Source organism: Apis laboriosa, unplaced genomic scaffold (genome assembly GCF_014066325.1).
Source record: "Apis laboriosa isolate Shangri-la unplaced genomic scaffold, ASM1406632v1 scaffold112_cov148, whole genome shotgun sequence".
Classification (NCBI taxonomy): domain Eukaryota; kingdom Metazoa; phylum Arthropoda; class Insecta; order Hymenoptera; family Apidae; genus Apis; species Apis laboriosa.
In genome coordinates this window covers 3,250,957-3,266,956 of record NW_025220865.1, presented here as the reverse complement: position 1 = coordinate 3,266,956, position 16,000 = coordinate 3,250,957, and the positions used below count along the sequence as shown (strand labels likewise).

Here is a 16,000-nt window from a genome sequence, read left to right as displayed (position 1 = left end):
TTCTTTTAAAATTACAATTAATTTTGGTTTTTAATAAAATATTAATATAATATTCTTTACAATATATGTATAAGACGATTAAAATATGATATAAATGTTTTAATGCGAAACATTCACCAACGATAATGAAATTTAAAAAAGCAATAAAAAAAACAAGAAGAAGAAAATTAAATAAAATAATATTAATAAAGAAATGCATTGAATATTAAGCCTATTCTATTGTATTATTTTATGAGAATATATTAAAATGTATGAAAACAATCAGCTGATCATATACAGATGGCGTTTCAAATGACGCACAAGTTGTGAATATTGTTCAAAATGGTTGGTGATCCATGTGATTAAAATGATTTTATAATTATTCAAGAATTGATACAAACAAGATGACTGCAATTGTACAAGAAGACAATGAATTAAAAAAGTTACTTGGTAACCCTGCAAAAAATACTGGGGAGGATGGTTTGATGGGTCCACCGCAATCGGTAAATTAATAAATATGTTTATAGAGTATACACTTGTTTATAACTTTCCGATTTATTTGCTAATTTTTATCTTAGACTAATGTTCCACGACCGAGCACATCGCAAAATGTTAATCCACAATCATTGATAAGTCCGATGACCCCAGCTAATAGTACAAAAGAAGTGATAGAACCTTGTTTACAGTAAGTGATACAAATACTTCAGTTATAAATCTTTTTTTCATTTTTATATAAACTATCTAAATAAATTTTGCAAGAATAATTAAATTTATTATATGTATTTCAAATGAAAGTAAATACTTCAAGTTTACAAATAAATATAGTTGAATTATATTCTTTTTTTTTTTAGAAATGTAGTTTCTACAGTTAACTTAGGCATAGAGTTACCATTAATGTATATTAATACAAGAACAAGAAATTCTGAATATAATCCAGCAAGATTTATGGGTCTGATTATGAGGATTAGAAATCCTAGAGCTACTGCATTAATTTTTCATTCTGGAAAAATAGTATGTACTGGTGCAAGAAGTGAAGAAGACTCTTATTTAGCAACAAGAAAGTTTGCAAGAATAATTCAGAAGTTAGGTTTTGCAGTAAGAAGTATTATATATTATATTTAAATAAATAGAGAATTAATAATCTTATATTTCATTTTACGTGTCTATTATTACAGGCTAAATTTTATAATTTTAAAATACAAAATATAGTTGCTACATGTGATCTAAAATTTCCAATTAAATTAGAAAATTTAAATCATATACATGGACAATTTTCTAGTTATGAACCTGAACTTTATCCAGGTCTTATATATAGAATGGTATCACCAAGAGTAGTATTGCTTATATTTGTAAATGGAAAAGTTGTATTAACAGGTAAGAATAAATTAAAAGAAAGAGATTTCTAATTTTTATAAATATCTATATATTTATATATATTAATTTTTTAGGAGCAAAAAATAGAACTGAATTGCAAGATGCACTTAATAATATATATCCAATATTGAAAAGTTTCAGAAAGCAATAATAAATTTTTTCATATTTTGAGTTTTTGTAAGATAAATAATTTATATAAAAGCAACTAAAATTGATCATGTTATCAAATATAATATAATATAATTTAAATTTATATATAATTGACATAATTTATTAGGAAAGTAACAATTTTTTATCAGTAAAAATTAATAATATATAAGTGTATATAATATCATTTTAATAATATTTGCACAAATTACAAATTAGATCTTCTTTAATAAATTAAATTATATAATTTATATAAAAATTATATAAATATAATAGCATATATATATATAATATGTTAAGCTTCTTATATAACTTATAACTTATATAACTTACAAATATATATCTTTTATAGAAATAAATTTGAATCATATATTTCTGAACATTATAAATATAAAAATATTAATTATATTATTATATAATTAATATAATTATATATAATATAATATATATAATATTATATAATTATAATATTATATTATTATAAAAATAAAACTGATAAATAAATTTTTATAAAATATTTATCTCACTAGATATAATGTGTTTCAAAGATGTGTTTTTATAAAAAATATTAGAAATACATTTATTTAATTATATTATATTTAATTTTATTTATATTTAATTGAATTATTTATGTTTTTATGAAACAATGGTAATTTTTGTAGAATTGAATTTCATATAAGTTTAATAATTAATTTTTGATAACAGAATATATATATATATATATATACACATAATTGTTAAAAACAATATATTTAGAACATTTATATATATTTTATTTAATAACATACATTGATTTTAAATTACTATTTTGCATTAAAAGTAGCATTAAGATATTTAAAAATATTTGTATCCTTATTTAGCACCAGGATTTTAGATTATGAAAAATCTTTTCTAACAAATTTATCTATTTTTTGTATTTTTTTCTTGTTCTTTTATTGTATTATTGGAATTATATTGGATTGTAGATGTTTTTGGATATATTTTTAAATGTTTTGCAATCCTTGTTATCTTAACATCTTTTCATAAGATATGTCAGATATTTAATTTTGTTAATATCAATTTAATAGACATTTAAACCTTTCTTCGCCGCAATCGGCAATTTTTCACCCCGGAAAAATGGATTTTCTTCCTGAAATAATATAATGAAAATTTATTACTTACATTGATATATAATTTAGAATTTAAAAATTTAAAGCAAAAAATTACATATTACAAATTAAACAATTCAAATAAAAAATTTTAAGTTTCAATTTTAAAAAGTTAAAAATATATTATTTTCATGCTGCTTTTATTATAGTATATCATAAGTTATACCTCAAATCTTTAAATTAAATTCTTAATTTTTAAGAATAAAAAAAGTAATAAAGATTTTTTATTCTTTAGTGTATTCAAGATATCGGTAACGGAGGCATTAGATTAAAGAAAATAAAAATTGATAGAATAATAGGATTAACGATTTAATAGGATAACGATTTAATAACTTCTTGATAATTCAATTTTAAAAAAAATATGAATATATTTCTTACAACTTGAAATTGATCCACGATTTGATTAAAATTGGAGTTTGAAATATGCATATTTGGAAGATTGTTGCTGTTTGTAGAATCAACTGAACAATCCAACATATGTTCCGTATCGCACATACAATCTTGTGCACTTTGGTAATCTCGACTGAATGCTGCTGTATTTTCGAAGTTTACGATACAATTGTTTTTACCTATACAATAATCATAATATGATTAAATTTCGTTACTGATTTAACAGTTTATTATTAAAAAAAAGTTTTATTAAAATAGAATATTAAAAAAAAAAATAGATTTAAAAAAATTATTTTTTAATAATGAGAGTTGGTTTTTTAAAAATTAATATGGATAGTTTATTAAATTTTGATTAAAATATAAAAGTAAAATTATATTAATCATTGTACAAAGATTAAAAATTTTTATTAAAGTATTTTACAATAAAAAAGATTTAGAAAAGTATAAAAGAAAATACATATGTGTAAAATAGATATCAATCATAATTTTAAAATGTTAAATCACTTACTGGTATATCCAACTGGACAAGGATTCGGTGGTGTACAATATGCAGGTAAAGCATTCTCTTTTTCATTTTTGATATTTTTCACACTTCCAGGTTTGATTCTTTGTCTATCGTTCACTTTATCATTATTGGTAATATGTTGATGACTCCACAATGAGCTATGTTGTAAATATTCTTGATCGCGAATACTGGGATTAGGATTCAAAGTATCCATACTATCGTAATCAGCAGGTAGCTCAAGAGGAATTTCTTTCGGTTTATCCTGATATTCCAGATAGGAATCTGCTGTATCGATAAGTTCATTTCCCATTTGATTGATTAATTCTCGGAGAAGAGTATCGGTCAATAATTGTTCTTCCTGAAATTAAAATTATATAAATTAATAAATTAATTTCGTTTAAAATTCACTATAAAAATATTGTTGAATATATATAATAATATTAACAATTGTACATGAAAACTTTCATTAAAAAAATTTTTCATTAACGATAAATTGAAAAGATTTTAATATGTAAAATATATTGAAACTAAATAGAATTAAAAGTAGTATGTTACCTTAAGAGGTGGAGGCAAATATACTGATGCTTGAACAGCAACAGCCACAGAGAAAAACAAAATCCAATACATGATTTGAGTAATCTAAAAATAATTAAATTAATGATTTATAATACAATCAATATTATATTTTTATTATAATTAATTGTTTACATCGCGATTAATTAAACCGAAATCAATTAGATTAATTTTAAATAAATTACTTTTTTTCATTTATTAAGTACATATATTAAATAGTAACAATCTACAAAAGAAAGAAAATTACATACATCATTATATAATAACAATAATTTTTTAAATATTTTGTTCATAAAAATTACAAAAATTAATTTTATTTAAAAAATCTCACTGAAAAATTTATATACTAATATATAAAAATATATACAAAAAACAACAATGTAAATATCATTATCGATTCTTATTTGAGGCCAATAATTATTCGCGTAATTTTTTTATTATAATTTTCAAATCGAATTTCCATTTGAACTATTTCAAAAAATCTTGGAATATGTAAAAATACAAAAAAATTAAAAAAACCAATATATATATATATACATCAAAATAAAATGATCAAATGGAACTTACCAAAAATCGTGTAATAATCGCAATAATGTACTGATGAAGCGATCCTCGAGTTTCGTGAATGGTGAAGTGTATGGGTTGGGTTTTCTTCCAACAGAAGCGGCGCTGTGCTCGCATGAAATATTGATCCATATTTTCCGCGTTGCTTTTCTCCCTTCCATTTTCACATTCGGCCACCGTACCGCCTACAATCCTCTCTTACAACCCACATTCGTAAAACCGAGTTACGAGCAAAGGTCGGCCCACGACTGAACTTCGTGACGTCATTTTTACGATTAAAGGATAAGTATCTGGCAGGATAGGAGGAAATACATTTTTAAAATAGATATATATGGAAATATTCTCATTTTTTCAATTCATATTATTTTGGAAGATTTTATAAATATGAAATGCATGTTTTTTTGATGTTATTAAGAAAATAATACATTAAATTAGCTCAATTTTAAAATTATTATATATCGAAATCGAAATATATCGAAATCATATAAAATATAATATATGAAAAATTTAATTTAATTTCAATATTTAAGAAATAAAAAATAAAATTAGAATATAAAAAATAGAAAATAAAATTAGAATATAATAATTTTTGATATTTATTGTGTTTCGATTAAAGAAAAAACAAATATTTTATTTACATCGAATTCGACTTTAAATAATAAATACATAATAGGACTTATTTGTGATTTAAATGTAAAATAAAATAGTTAAAATAGATATTATTTTTAAAATAATATTTATTTTAAAAAAAGTTCCGAAAAAATATTAATGAAAAATCTGTCAAGATGTACATCATTATTGCTGATATAGAAATCATTATTTGACACAAAGTAACGTTTTTATTGAGAGAGCATCGCGTTAATGGAAAGACTAAAACATGAAATAAAACGACATCCGAAGGCTCGAAAGATCAAAAGACCCTTGGCATTCATTACGGCCGTATATAAACGTCCATTAATAATTGTCTCGCTTTGCATACTTCCAACTCAATTTCTGAAATCAAATTGCTACCGTGTTTCCGTCCACCGACGAAAATTACTCTCTTTATTGAATCATGTTCTCGCGCAAGGGACACTTTGTTCTCTCGAAAATCCTTGCGTTATGGTTACCGAGTGAGCCACAATTGTGTTTGCCTTCGTATAAAATCTAGGAATAAATTGATTTGAATGTAGATTTAGTTAGTTTAATTAATTGCTAGTTTTATTATTAGTCAATTTTTTAAAACTTTTAAAAAGAAATTCTTAATTTAAATTTAAAATTTATTTTTTTGACATTTGATGATGATATTAATGTATACGTAAAATAGATAAGTAAAATATATACAAGTTATAGAAATTGAGACAATAATTTTCTAGTTAACTAATAAAGTTCTAGTTAACTAAAAAAATATATTAATATATTTTTTTTATATTTTTATAGTTAAATGATAATTATAATTTTTTAGTTAAATGATAATTTATAAATCCTCTATACATAAATTAAATTAATTAATAAATTATTTAATAACTTATTTATTCCATTTGTTTTTATCAATAAAATATCAGATCGAAAAAATATTAAAATTATAATAAAAAAAAAAGTATAAGAAACAGATGATTATCTTTCTCTAAAGGGATAAAGAAAATAAAGGAAGTATTATCCGATTATGCGCTTATCTCATATCTAGCTATTCATCCGTTTAACTTTTCTCATTTGACAAACTTATCACCTATTATTTATGTCATTGAATAATAAATAAATTGCATCTTTATTATTTTTTATTTATTAAATTTGAAAAAAGTTTTTAATTTAAAAAAATTACATAAATCAATTTCCAATGATTGTATTTTTAAAGATCAACAAAAAAATATATATGAATGTTTTTTAATTTACAAAAATGAAGAAATGCTTTTCAATGCGAGATTTGATATTGAATGGTTCCATATCGTTCTAAATGTACTTATATTGATGAGTTAAAATGCATGGGGTTTGTCACTTACGTCAATGGACATGTTATCGGCAGTTAAATGACTAAAACGTTCGAGAAATTCATTAATTTATGATTGACTTGTCATTTCGATTTTAGGTTAGGAATATTATTATCCATGTTTATATCTATAACATCTACATACTCGTCTATAATAAAAGTTCTTCTTTATCATGAAAATATATTTATTACGTATAATTTACGTATTATTTTAGTAATAGTTATATATTTTATTTTTTAAATTGTGTTTTAATAATAATTGCGATGTAATATATGAAAAATTCAGAAGTGAAATTGATCAATTTTGAAATGATTTTTTGAAAGTTTTTAAATTTTAGTTACCTGAGCATATAGAAGATAACTATTTCGTAATTAATGAATTTAAAAAATATTCTATATAGTACAATATATTATTATATATTCTATAACTCAATATCATTCATATATCATAAACAAAATATTTCACGATACAGTATTATAAAATCATAAAAGAGATATTTAACATAACACAATACAATTTATATAACACTATGAAATATTTTGCAATATAATAAAATTATATATTACGTATTATTAATAATATTATGGTCAAAATATTCTACGATACGATAAATATAAGTGATACGCCATCGATAAAGTATCTTGTGAATTTGTTCATTAGAAAGAGAGTTGGTCCTAACTTCAGTTTAGTGAACGATATTCAGATTCGTGAGTCGTTTATGTATTATATAGTATTGTGTCGCGAAATATGAATTATATTGTGGCATCTTATGAATTATATTATGTGGAATATTTTGTTCGTAATTACCAAGTTAATCTGTTTTTAACTTTTACATTTTATAAATACATAATTTTATATAAATATAATTTTATATATTTTGCTAAAGAATTTATTATTTATAGTCCAAAACGCTTTATTAATTTTTGGCTTCCGAAACCACATATTACTAACCTCAATATCTCGAACTCTGTTTCATCCAACTTTCTACTGAAGTTCTCATCCATAAATTTTGTCAAGTCACTAATAGTCAAATCTCTTCCTTCTAATCTCATAAATATTCTTTAATTCATTATTAAATATTAACATCATACTAGTTTAATATCACAAAAGAAAACAATGTAAGTAAAAGTTTTAATTTTTTGAATTAATTAGTTACATAATGATAATATACTTTAGCTCACATCATTTGATTTTTATCATCATTAAATTTTTCACAATTGTCTCATTTGTAATACTTTTTTCTTGAATCTCTTCATTCATAAATAAAACATAAATCATTTATCAACACATAGGCTTATATTAAAAAAAATATTAGAAAAATATTAATCAATGGAGAATGTGTTAAGCACTTTATAATGTATGTATTTCACAAAGAAGAGAGAATAAATTTCATAGCGTATAAAAGAGACACTAGATACATGATGAAAAATTTTTAATCGGCTATTTGAAGTCACCGTATTTTTTCTTATTTTTTAGATTTCATAGTAATTATTCATCTTTTATAATAAACCAAAATCTTTTTTTTTTTTTAAATAAAACCAATTAACATACTTTCAACATATTTCCTACGGGGTGTACCGGATAAAAGATTCTTTAATTAATTATTTGAAGTCATATTTTTTCTCATTTCAAATTTTACAATGATGATCCATATTCTAATTAGCCAAGATCTTTTCTATTAAATGTATAGTAAAATCAATTATCTATTTGAAATCACCATATTTTCTATCGGGTGTATAGCAAAATCAAGATTTTTCAATTGACCATATTTTTTCTCATTTTAAATTTCATAATGACGATCCCTATTTTAATAAATCAGAACTTTTTTTATTTTTCTAATATATGATATTTTCTTCTGGATAGGTGGTGTAAGGTTGTTACGCTATGTCTCGCCGTCACGAGTATTGATCTCCGCGGAGCCACTGTGTGAATGGGCTATAACCGTCTCACCCTAGAACCTGGGAATACAGAATCTCCGTCCTTGTCTCGTTTCCTTAGCTCTCCTCCTTCTCCTTTGTCCTCTTTTCGTTTTGGACTCAAGTCCATTTTATGTGGGTTGGATTTCTTCGTTTTGGACTACATCCTCCCATGCACTTATTCACATAATAATTATTGGCGCCTGTGGAATGCTCTACCTTGACTCTGACCTATTTCTTTGTTTTTTTGTATTTAGGATTTGACTTAGAATGACTTAGAATTGGATTGTATGATTTGTGCAATTTTTTTTTAATTGTATTTATTTTAATTTTTTTGTATTATTTATTTTTTTCTCTTTTTTCATTTTTTGTTACCTTTTTCTGTTTTAGATTTTTAGATCTTCTTAATATTTGATCAAAAAAATTTGGACCTATGAAGTTTAAACAATCTGCACAATCTTATTATAAAAATGATATCTTATATATATAAAATTTTACTGATATACTTTGTAAAAATGATATCAACATTAGAATAAAATGACAGAAAATAACATAGATCATGATTGAAGTTTGAAGACAAAATATTTTCATGTCTAAAAATCTGTATAATTAATCAACTTCAAGTAAAACACCTAGTAATTTCAGTTTTTATATTACAAGTATGTAAAATGTATCTTTTACAAACAAATCGAAATCGAAACTCCTAGATCATGTGAGAACTAATTAAATGCTACATGTGTTCGTGTGAAGGAATCACGCATGCACGGTGTAAAGTTCATCCAACATTTGTGGTAATGTGAAAATATCATTTTTCATTAATTCCTTTTCTTTTTCTCTCTTCGTTTATTTCAATACTCTTGAAATATTTTCCTCAATCTGGAGGATTTAATTAAAAAAAATAATACGTATCCAAAACATTATTCAAATGTAACCTATATTTATTTCAAACTTAATTCAAACATAATTCAATCTAATCTAATTTATCTTAACGTATTCTAAATCTGAAAAATATAAGTTATTTAAAAAACATCGAAATTATTTAGATAGTTCATTGTAAATCATTAAAGTTATTCACGTTTTTCAGTACTTTTTCTTGTATCCGTAACAATGGAATTCTCAATTTCATCAAACTCCGCTTAAGTCTCCTAACATAACTTATATTTACTCCAAACTTTAAGCACAATCCAACTTAATATAATATAATATCTTAATCTATTCTAAATAAGAAACACGATAATTTATTTATTTCAAAAGCATTGAAATTAATTCTTCATAAATTCTCAATTAATTAGTTCTTCATAAAGTATTGTCCAAATTTTAAGTAATGAATGAAAATTAATAATTCTTGTTTTTTAACACTTAAGATCCACCTTCAACAATGGAGTTCTCAATTTTATCAAACTAATCTAATTTACATTTATTCCAAACTTAATTCAAACATAAATCTAATCTATCTTACTTTATCTTATTTTAAATTTTAAAAATACATCTATTTATTTCAAAAGTATCGAAATTAGTTTTTAATCAGTTTTTTGAATATACATTTAAATAAATTATTACTTAAATTTTAAAATAACGAATGCATATGAAAATTAATCATCATTCTTCAACATCTAGGATCCATCTTGCATCCCCAACAATGGAGGCCTCAATTACATCGGCCCATATCTCGACAATATCAAGCCACTTCTGGGCTCCAGCTGGGAAAACAGAATTCGCTCGATCCTTGACGAGTTCGTGTGTAAGCCGAATTCGCATTACGCGAAACAATTTCCACGAGTGAAGAAATTCTTGGACATGGTCGCCATTTGGGCTAACGATGTTTCTTGCAAAGACACAATTGTGAAACAGGAAGTGATTAAGCACATCGAGTGTATGGTGAAGGATAGCCTGGTGACACAATTTGCGGACCCGATTCTTGATAATGGGCTGAATAAAGTAGATTCCGATTCTTTGGCCACTAAGCATAATTCCTTACAATGCATGAACGTTTGGAGGTTTATCACCGAGAAAGATTATTGGTTGTGCCAAGATTGCTCGTGAGTGTGCATATTATTTATCTGATGATATTTCTTCTCGAATATTGATCATTTTTTATGCAGAATACTAATTTTTATTGAAATTTTTATTGAATTGTTACTTGTACTAGTGAGTATAAAACAGCATATAGGATTGGAAAATGATTTTGGAATATGATTTTAAATATACAATTCAATATACTTATATACTTTGTCTTTAAACAAAGTGGATTTTTTCGAAATTATGAAATGAACGTTTGGAAATGTTTAACGAGTGTGATTGTAAAATGTGATTAAAATTAATCTCTGAATAATATTTTCTGAATAATTTGAGACAAAAATAAAAACTAATTGTTCAGATATATTATTTATATTAAAATTCGGTGGTATATCATGATTGTTACTTACAAAAATTTATAAATATTAGATAAATGTTTAGATAAATTAAAGATAAATTAAATAATTATGAATTCTAATTTCATTTTGTAGAACACCAATCCACATAGATCCAAAAACTAATCGAAAAATCCACGAAAACAATAGAGAGAGTTCGAACAGCGACTTGGACGTCGAGGTCGGTTCGATCTCGCAGGAGCCATCATCCTATTTCACCTGTGGAGCCTCCTATGATCGAATTAACAACCAAGAAATCGAGGCATCAACATGTCAAGCCGAAATCAAAAAACAAGAACTCGAATTCGTCTTCCAATTAAATCTACAGAATCAAATTCCAACAACAACTTCGAACAATTGTTGCACGGAAACACAAGACACGATAAAAATCAAATGTGACTATGACACAAAATGCGTACACACTCAAACCAGCCAAACGAATTTGAACTTCATTTTCACGACGAATAATCAATGCGAATTAATCGAACCCTGCGACGCTTCTACTTGCCCTAAATCCTATCCAAGAAGAATAAGTATACAAGAATCAAATATGGTATGTTGCGACCAAAATATATTCCCCAAAAATTCAAAATTAAAAATTTACATATACAAAGCAATGAGCGCCGATCGGTGCACGACTCGAGATATGCCAAACGTATCCAATCTCTCGCTTCCCTGCAAATCGAATCAGCTGATCGTTCGACTATTCGAGACGGATCCGTTCTTGCTGGACTCTTGTTTGATTTTGTTAAGGAAAAGATTCGAGAAGGACGTGAGCAATGCTTGCTCGTGCATAAACGACATCCTGAAGAAGTTCGACGACTCGATGATCAAGCACTTTCGCTTGAACTGCGAGATTAAACATGGCCGCGTCGATTTGAATCTGGTGTGTAAAAACGGCAACATAACCAAGTCTCGATGGTTTCTAGCCAGAATACCGACTTGTACTAACGTTCACAAACGTGATTCGTGTCACAACAAGGACGTAGAGAGCTGCGAGAAATACGGAGAGCCGCGAAAATCGATGGAGATCCCAATCGATCCCGTATGCGGCGAGGAGGTGAAGATAGAATGTTGCAAAGAATTGGAGGAACGGAAAACTACTTTCTATTCTTTTTGCTCGAACGACAGTTCTATAAGTATGGAGTCATCTGTGTCGAAGGTTGAAAAGGAGAAAGAAGAGGAGAAAGAGGTTAACTTCGTGTGGTCGAGAGAGGGGCCGAAGAAGATGGAATTTGTACTTTCTTCCAAGAATGCGATAAGCCCGAAGAAGAAGCGTGGAAAGGCGAAAGTTTATTTTGAGGTTGATGCTGAAAAAGGTGAGGAACATGATGATGAAATTAGTGACAAGTCTGAATCGTTTTTGAATGAAGAGAAAGAAGAGACGATGATGGAGGGATATAAGGGCGAAGAAATTGCGGATGAAAAGAGTTTCAGACTTGAAAAGAGCGAGATACGTGAATTTGTCATGATAGGTACCGAGAATGAATTGACATTGTGCGAGTATGATTATTCGTCTGATAGCTTGAAGGAGAATGTTCTTAAAGAAGATCAATCGATGAGTAAAGTTTGCGACACTGAAAAATGCTTTTCGAATAACGAGTTTTTCTCATCTGATAATCTAAATCAATGTGAACAGAAAGATTTGTGCGTGACTAATGAAAAGATGGAAAGTTTAAAAAAAGATTATAAAGAATGTCATCTAGAAGAAAATGTTGTGGAAATGCAAAAACCGGAATGTTCACACACGAGGGAATGCGAAGAATACTCGAAGGATACTTCTTGTTCAATAATGAAAAAAGACATTTCAATGGACAATGAAATATGTACTTGTGAATTAAGGGATAATACTCCTCAAATGGAAAATTGCATAAAACAAGAAATGAATATTTTATCAGAAGGTGTTGTAAAGTATAATTTTGAATTAAACAAAAATATTTGTCAGGTAGAAGATACGTGCAAACGAGAAGTGAATACCTTGGAAAAGAAGAAAAATTTGGAAGAAAAATATAGCGTGGATTCTATTTCATTCGTCCATTCGAACTCGACCAAGTGTTCTTGTTGCGGCAAGGCTCTTTCAAGCCCCTCCGACGAAGAAATTAGTGAAACGAACAAATTTTGCACGAACGAAACGATTCTTGACTCAAAAGTTCAAGAGACATCAAACTTAATTGGAACAGAAAATATATCGGATAATTTAAAACCTTCGAATGTTCAATATTGCAAATTTCAAACTAGTTCGATCATTTCTTCATCTCCCGATCGATGTTACAATACTATCAACAGCAACGCAACAGATTCGCCACGATCATGTCCAAATTGCGAACAAAATTTGTCTAAACAATTTACTAGCGAAAAAATTTCAGATCCTCCTGTCCCCGAATCCATATTTATGTTCTGTAAAGATTTCAATGTGACGAATTTCTCTTCTACATCCGATGAGGAAAGCTTGAGTGAAAATTTCGAGACGAGGGATCAAGAAACGCGCGGGAAATTCAAATCGCCTTGCAGAAAATCGACTCCACCGTGTCGTCAAAAATTGATACATTACACAACGTGCGATAATTCCTCGTGCCCTGCGAAAAACTTTCGTCGAGTGAGATACGTAAAGCCCGATTCGAAATGCAAATCGAGAGGGGCAGATGGCGTTCGAGTCGTTGCACGACACAAGAGTCGTCGAGGATCCGTGATTCCGAACAATCTGTGCAGCTCGTTTCCAGCCATCGATCGTATCAAATACCTGATACGCAAGAAATTGCGAAAATTGCTTCTTGAGGAACGTGATAAGGGAACATGCACGTCGAAGACATTTCTGAGAACCGACAAATACTTGGTCAGTATATCGAGTGGAAAATTGAACGGGGAGCGTGTTATCTACAAACCTTGTCCAGGTAGATCTCCGATTCGTTGTCCTTTCAGGGCCAAAAGTCGATGCGAAACTGGTGATCGGGCAACAGTGAAAACGTTCTCGGAGGGAAAATCGTTAAACAAGAATAAAAATGTGATTGGTGATACGATCAAAACAAAATGTCAAAAAATGATTCAGAATAACGATATATTCAAGAGAATCAAGATGGCGGATGTTTTGAAATCTCAGAAATGTGATTCGAAAAAATTATCGATCGACGCGCGGGATTTGAATAAAGAGAAATCAAAAATTAGAAAATTGGATAGTTACTCGTTAAAAAGTAGAAGCTTGAAGGATGATCGTTCAAGTGTTGTGTCTTTGAATTCGACCAGAATGGTTTTCTTTGAAGACCAGGGTGATCATTTTATAAATCGAAGCTTTCTTCGTGAAAAAAATTTCGTGTTGAGGAGGGATAACAGAAACGTGGCGAATAATTGTGAATTAAAGAAAGATTTTTTCATCGATTCGAGATCAATAAGAAGTTATTCTAGAAAAAACTGTGAACGTAATTCTGTTCGAAATGAAACGAAAACGGAGAATAGAACTTGCTCTGATAAAATGAGATCTTTTGAGAAACGTTTGTACAAACTCGAGAGAAAGCAAAAAGAGGATAATAATCTCACGATTTTTCTCAACGATTACGAGAGATTGATTAGCGAGCTCGACGCAGATTTTAGGTTAAAATTGTTGCAATACGTGACACTTTGCAGAAGCGTAAAGAATTGTTTGATGAAAAGATTGCAACCGGATGACGTTTGTGAGAGTTCAACTTCCGTGTAACAAAGGAGAGGGAGAAGGTCGATTTAATCGATGGATCGATTGATTTTTATCGATAAATAATTTTATATTATTGTTATTTTATTGTTTAAGATTTTTGTTTAAGATGTGCCTTTTTTTAGGTATGTTGATGTAATATAGTTTTTTTGGAAATGTAGAAGAGAAATAGTGCTGTATGTGGAATTGTTTTTGACAAATTACAATGAATTAGAGGGAAGAATGAATAAATATTTTTACAATTTTTTTCAATTGTATATATAGTTTGTATGTCTTTGATTTGTTTGTTAGAAGAAGATATTTCAAATATTTAAAATTATTTTCAATTTAATATATTGTAAATTTTCAATATAGTAAATTGTTTTAATAATTCAGTTGTTGTAGTTTACATTTACGTTTACAATAATTTATTGAATTAAAAAGAAAAATTAATTATTTTTCATATATCAAAAATTTAAAAATACTCAAAAAAATTGTATCGTATGAGAATATATTCTCACAAAATACTAATTTTTATTATTAATATATAATTTTAATAAATATTACAAAAAACTTAACCTCAACAGATTAATTCTATCCAATCATTAAAATACAATAATCATTGAATGATTTAATATAAATTATCACAAATGAATATAAATAAAAATTTGATCCAAACATAATTTCCATGACAATGGAATAATTTTAATTCGAACAATTTTATTTTGAGAAAAGTGGCAATAAAATACGAGCAATCGTTTGTTGGAGTATATTTGCTGCCAAATGCCTTATCACATATCATGGTGAAAATGATAGTGAAATTCGAGTTATTTAAGGCGTGCCAGCCTCCCCCCGAACAGAAGATAAAGTATTGTAGACCAACTATTGAGAGCAAGCAGCATCCATCCTTCTACCCAGATCGATATTTCCTGGCAACCACCGGAGAGAGGGTGCCCATCCCAGTTACTCTGTGTTTGTAACAATGCAAGTCGACTCCTAACAGCTAGTGAAAGATTTAAGCTGTCGATATCTTGCATTTTTTTTCTTATATTTTTCGTATCCTTTTATTTTTTTATCAAGTTTTGTTTAAACGAATATGTTAATGAACAAATTAGATTTCTAACCTAACTTTCAAATAAAGATTCATTTATATAATTTTTAACACGTTGAATTCTTTTTGTAAATGGTTATCATGTACGTAAAAATAAAAAATGGAATTTTATTAAAAAAAAACAAAGTTATTAACTTAATTTTTTTAAAAATAGAAGTGAATGAGAATTAAAATAAAAGAATTGCATAATCCATTACAGTAGAAATGGACAATCTCGTGTAGACGAAGTAGGATATTAGGAACACTGTACAGTA

General features: G+C 27.0%; 3 protein-coding genes across 5 annotated transcripts; 2 read left to right on the top strand and 1 right to left on the bottom strand.

The window, feature by feature from the left end:
* The first annotated feature begins 133 nt into the window (after window positions 1-133).
* Window positions 134-3,016, top strand: LOC122713671 (TATA-box-binding protein). Of its 3 annotated transcripts, none has more exons than XM_043934365.1 (5): window positions 134-482; window positions 558-664; window positions 831-1,074; window positions 1,155-1,353; window positions 2,884-3,016. In XM_043934365.1, exons 1-5 carry the CDS (start codon window positions 384-386, stop codon window positions 2,901-2,903), a joined length of 669 nt encoding a protein of 222 aa, XP_043790300.1. In that variant the 5' UTR covers window positions 134-383; the 3' UTR covers window positions 2,904-3,016. The 3 variants fall into 3 exon arrangements, with proteins under 3 accessions (XP_043790300.1, XP_043790291.1, XP_043790282.1); XM_043934356.1 differs by lacking the exon at window positions 2,884-3,016 and adding an exon at window positions 1,428-1,578 and having other exon boundaries at window positions 831-1,062; XM_043934347.1 differs by lacking the exon at window positions 2,884-3,016 and adding an exon at window positions 1,428-1,578.
* On the bottom strand, window positions 2,274-4,962 carry LOC122713644. Its single transcript, XM_043934286.1, has 5 exons — window positions 4,684-4,962; window positions 4,099-4,182; window positions 3,547-3,901; window positions 3,027-3,217; window positions 2,274-2,629 (listed from the first exon to the last, which is right to left on the bottom strand). Exons 1-5 carry the CDS (start codon window positions 4,810-4,812, stop codon window positions 2,561-2,563), a joined length of 828 nt encoding a protein of 275 aa, XP_043790221.1. The 5' UTR covers window positions 4,813-4,962; the 3' UTR covers window positions 2,274-2,560.
* A 4,299-nt stretch (window positions 4,963-9,261) lies between these two features.
* Window positions 9,262-14,841, top strand: LOC122712998. The gene is made up of 3 exons (XM_043933110.1): window positions 9,262-9,354; window positions 10,181-10,602; window positions 11,071-14,841. The coding sequence occupies exons 1-3, from the start codon at window positions 9,298-9,300 to the stop codon at window positions 14,660-14,662; spliced, it is 4,071 nt and encodes a 1,356-aa protein (XP_043789045.1). The 5' UTR covers window positions 9,262-9,297; the 3' UTR covers window positions 14,663-14,841.
* Window positions 14,842-16,000: the final 1,159 nt, after the last annotated feature.

Excerpts from the sequence above, each read along its gene's own strand:
- LOC122713671 (XM_043934347.1), top strand. The coding sequence starts at position 384 with ATGACTGCAATTGTACAAGAAGACAATGAATTAAAAAAGTTACTTGGT. Across the intron at positions 483-557 it reads TGATGGGTCCACCGCAATCG|ACTAATGTTCCACGACCGAG; the intron begins GTAAATTAATAA and ends TTTTTATCTTAG. Across the intron at positions 1,075-1,154 it reads TTCAGAAGTTAGGTTTTGCA|GCTAAATTTTATAATTTTAA; the intron begins GTAAGAAGTATT and ends CTATTATTACAG.
- LOC122713644 (XM_043934286.1), bottom strand. The coding sequence starts at position 4,812 with ATGGATCAATATTTCATGCGAGCACAGCGCCGCTTCTGTTGGAAGAAA. Across the intron at positions 4,183-4,683 it reads CGATTATTACACGATTTTTG|ATTACTCAAATCATGTATTG; the intron begins GTAAGTTCCATT and ends AATTATTTTTAG. Across the intron at positions 2,630-3,026 it reads TCGTGGATCAATTTCAAGTT|GAAGAAAATCCATTTTTCCG; the intron begins GTAAGAAATATA and ends ATATTATTTCAG.
- LOC122712998 (XM_043933110.1), top strand. The coding sequence starts at position 9,298 with ATGTGTTCGTGTGAAGGAATCACGCATGCACGGTGTAAAGTTCATCCA. Across the intron at positions 9,355-10,180 it reads AAGTTCATCCAACATTTGTG|GATCCATCTTGCATCCCCAA; the intron begins GTAATGTGAAAA and ends TTCAACATCTAG. Across the intron at positions 10,603-11,070 it reads TGGTTGTGCCAAGATTGCTC|AACACCAATCCACATAGATC; the intron begins GTGAGTGTGCAT and ends TTCATTTTGTAG.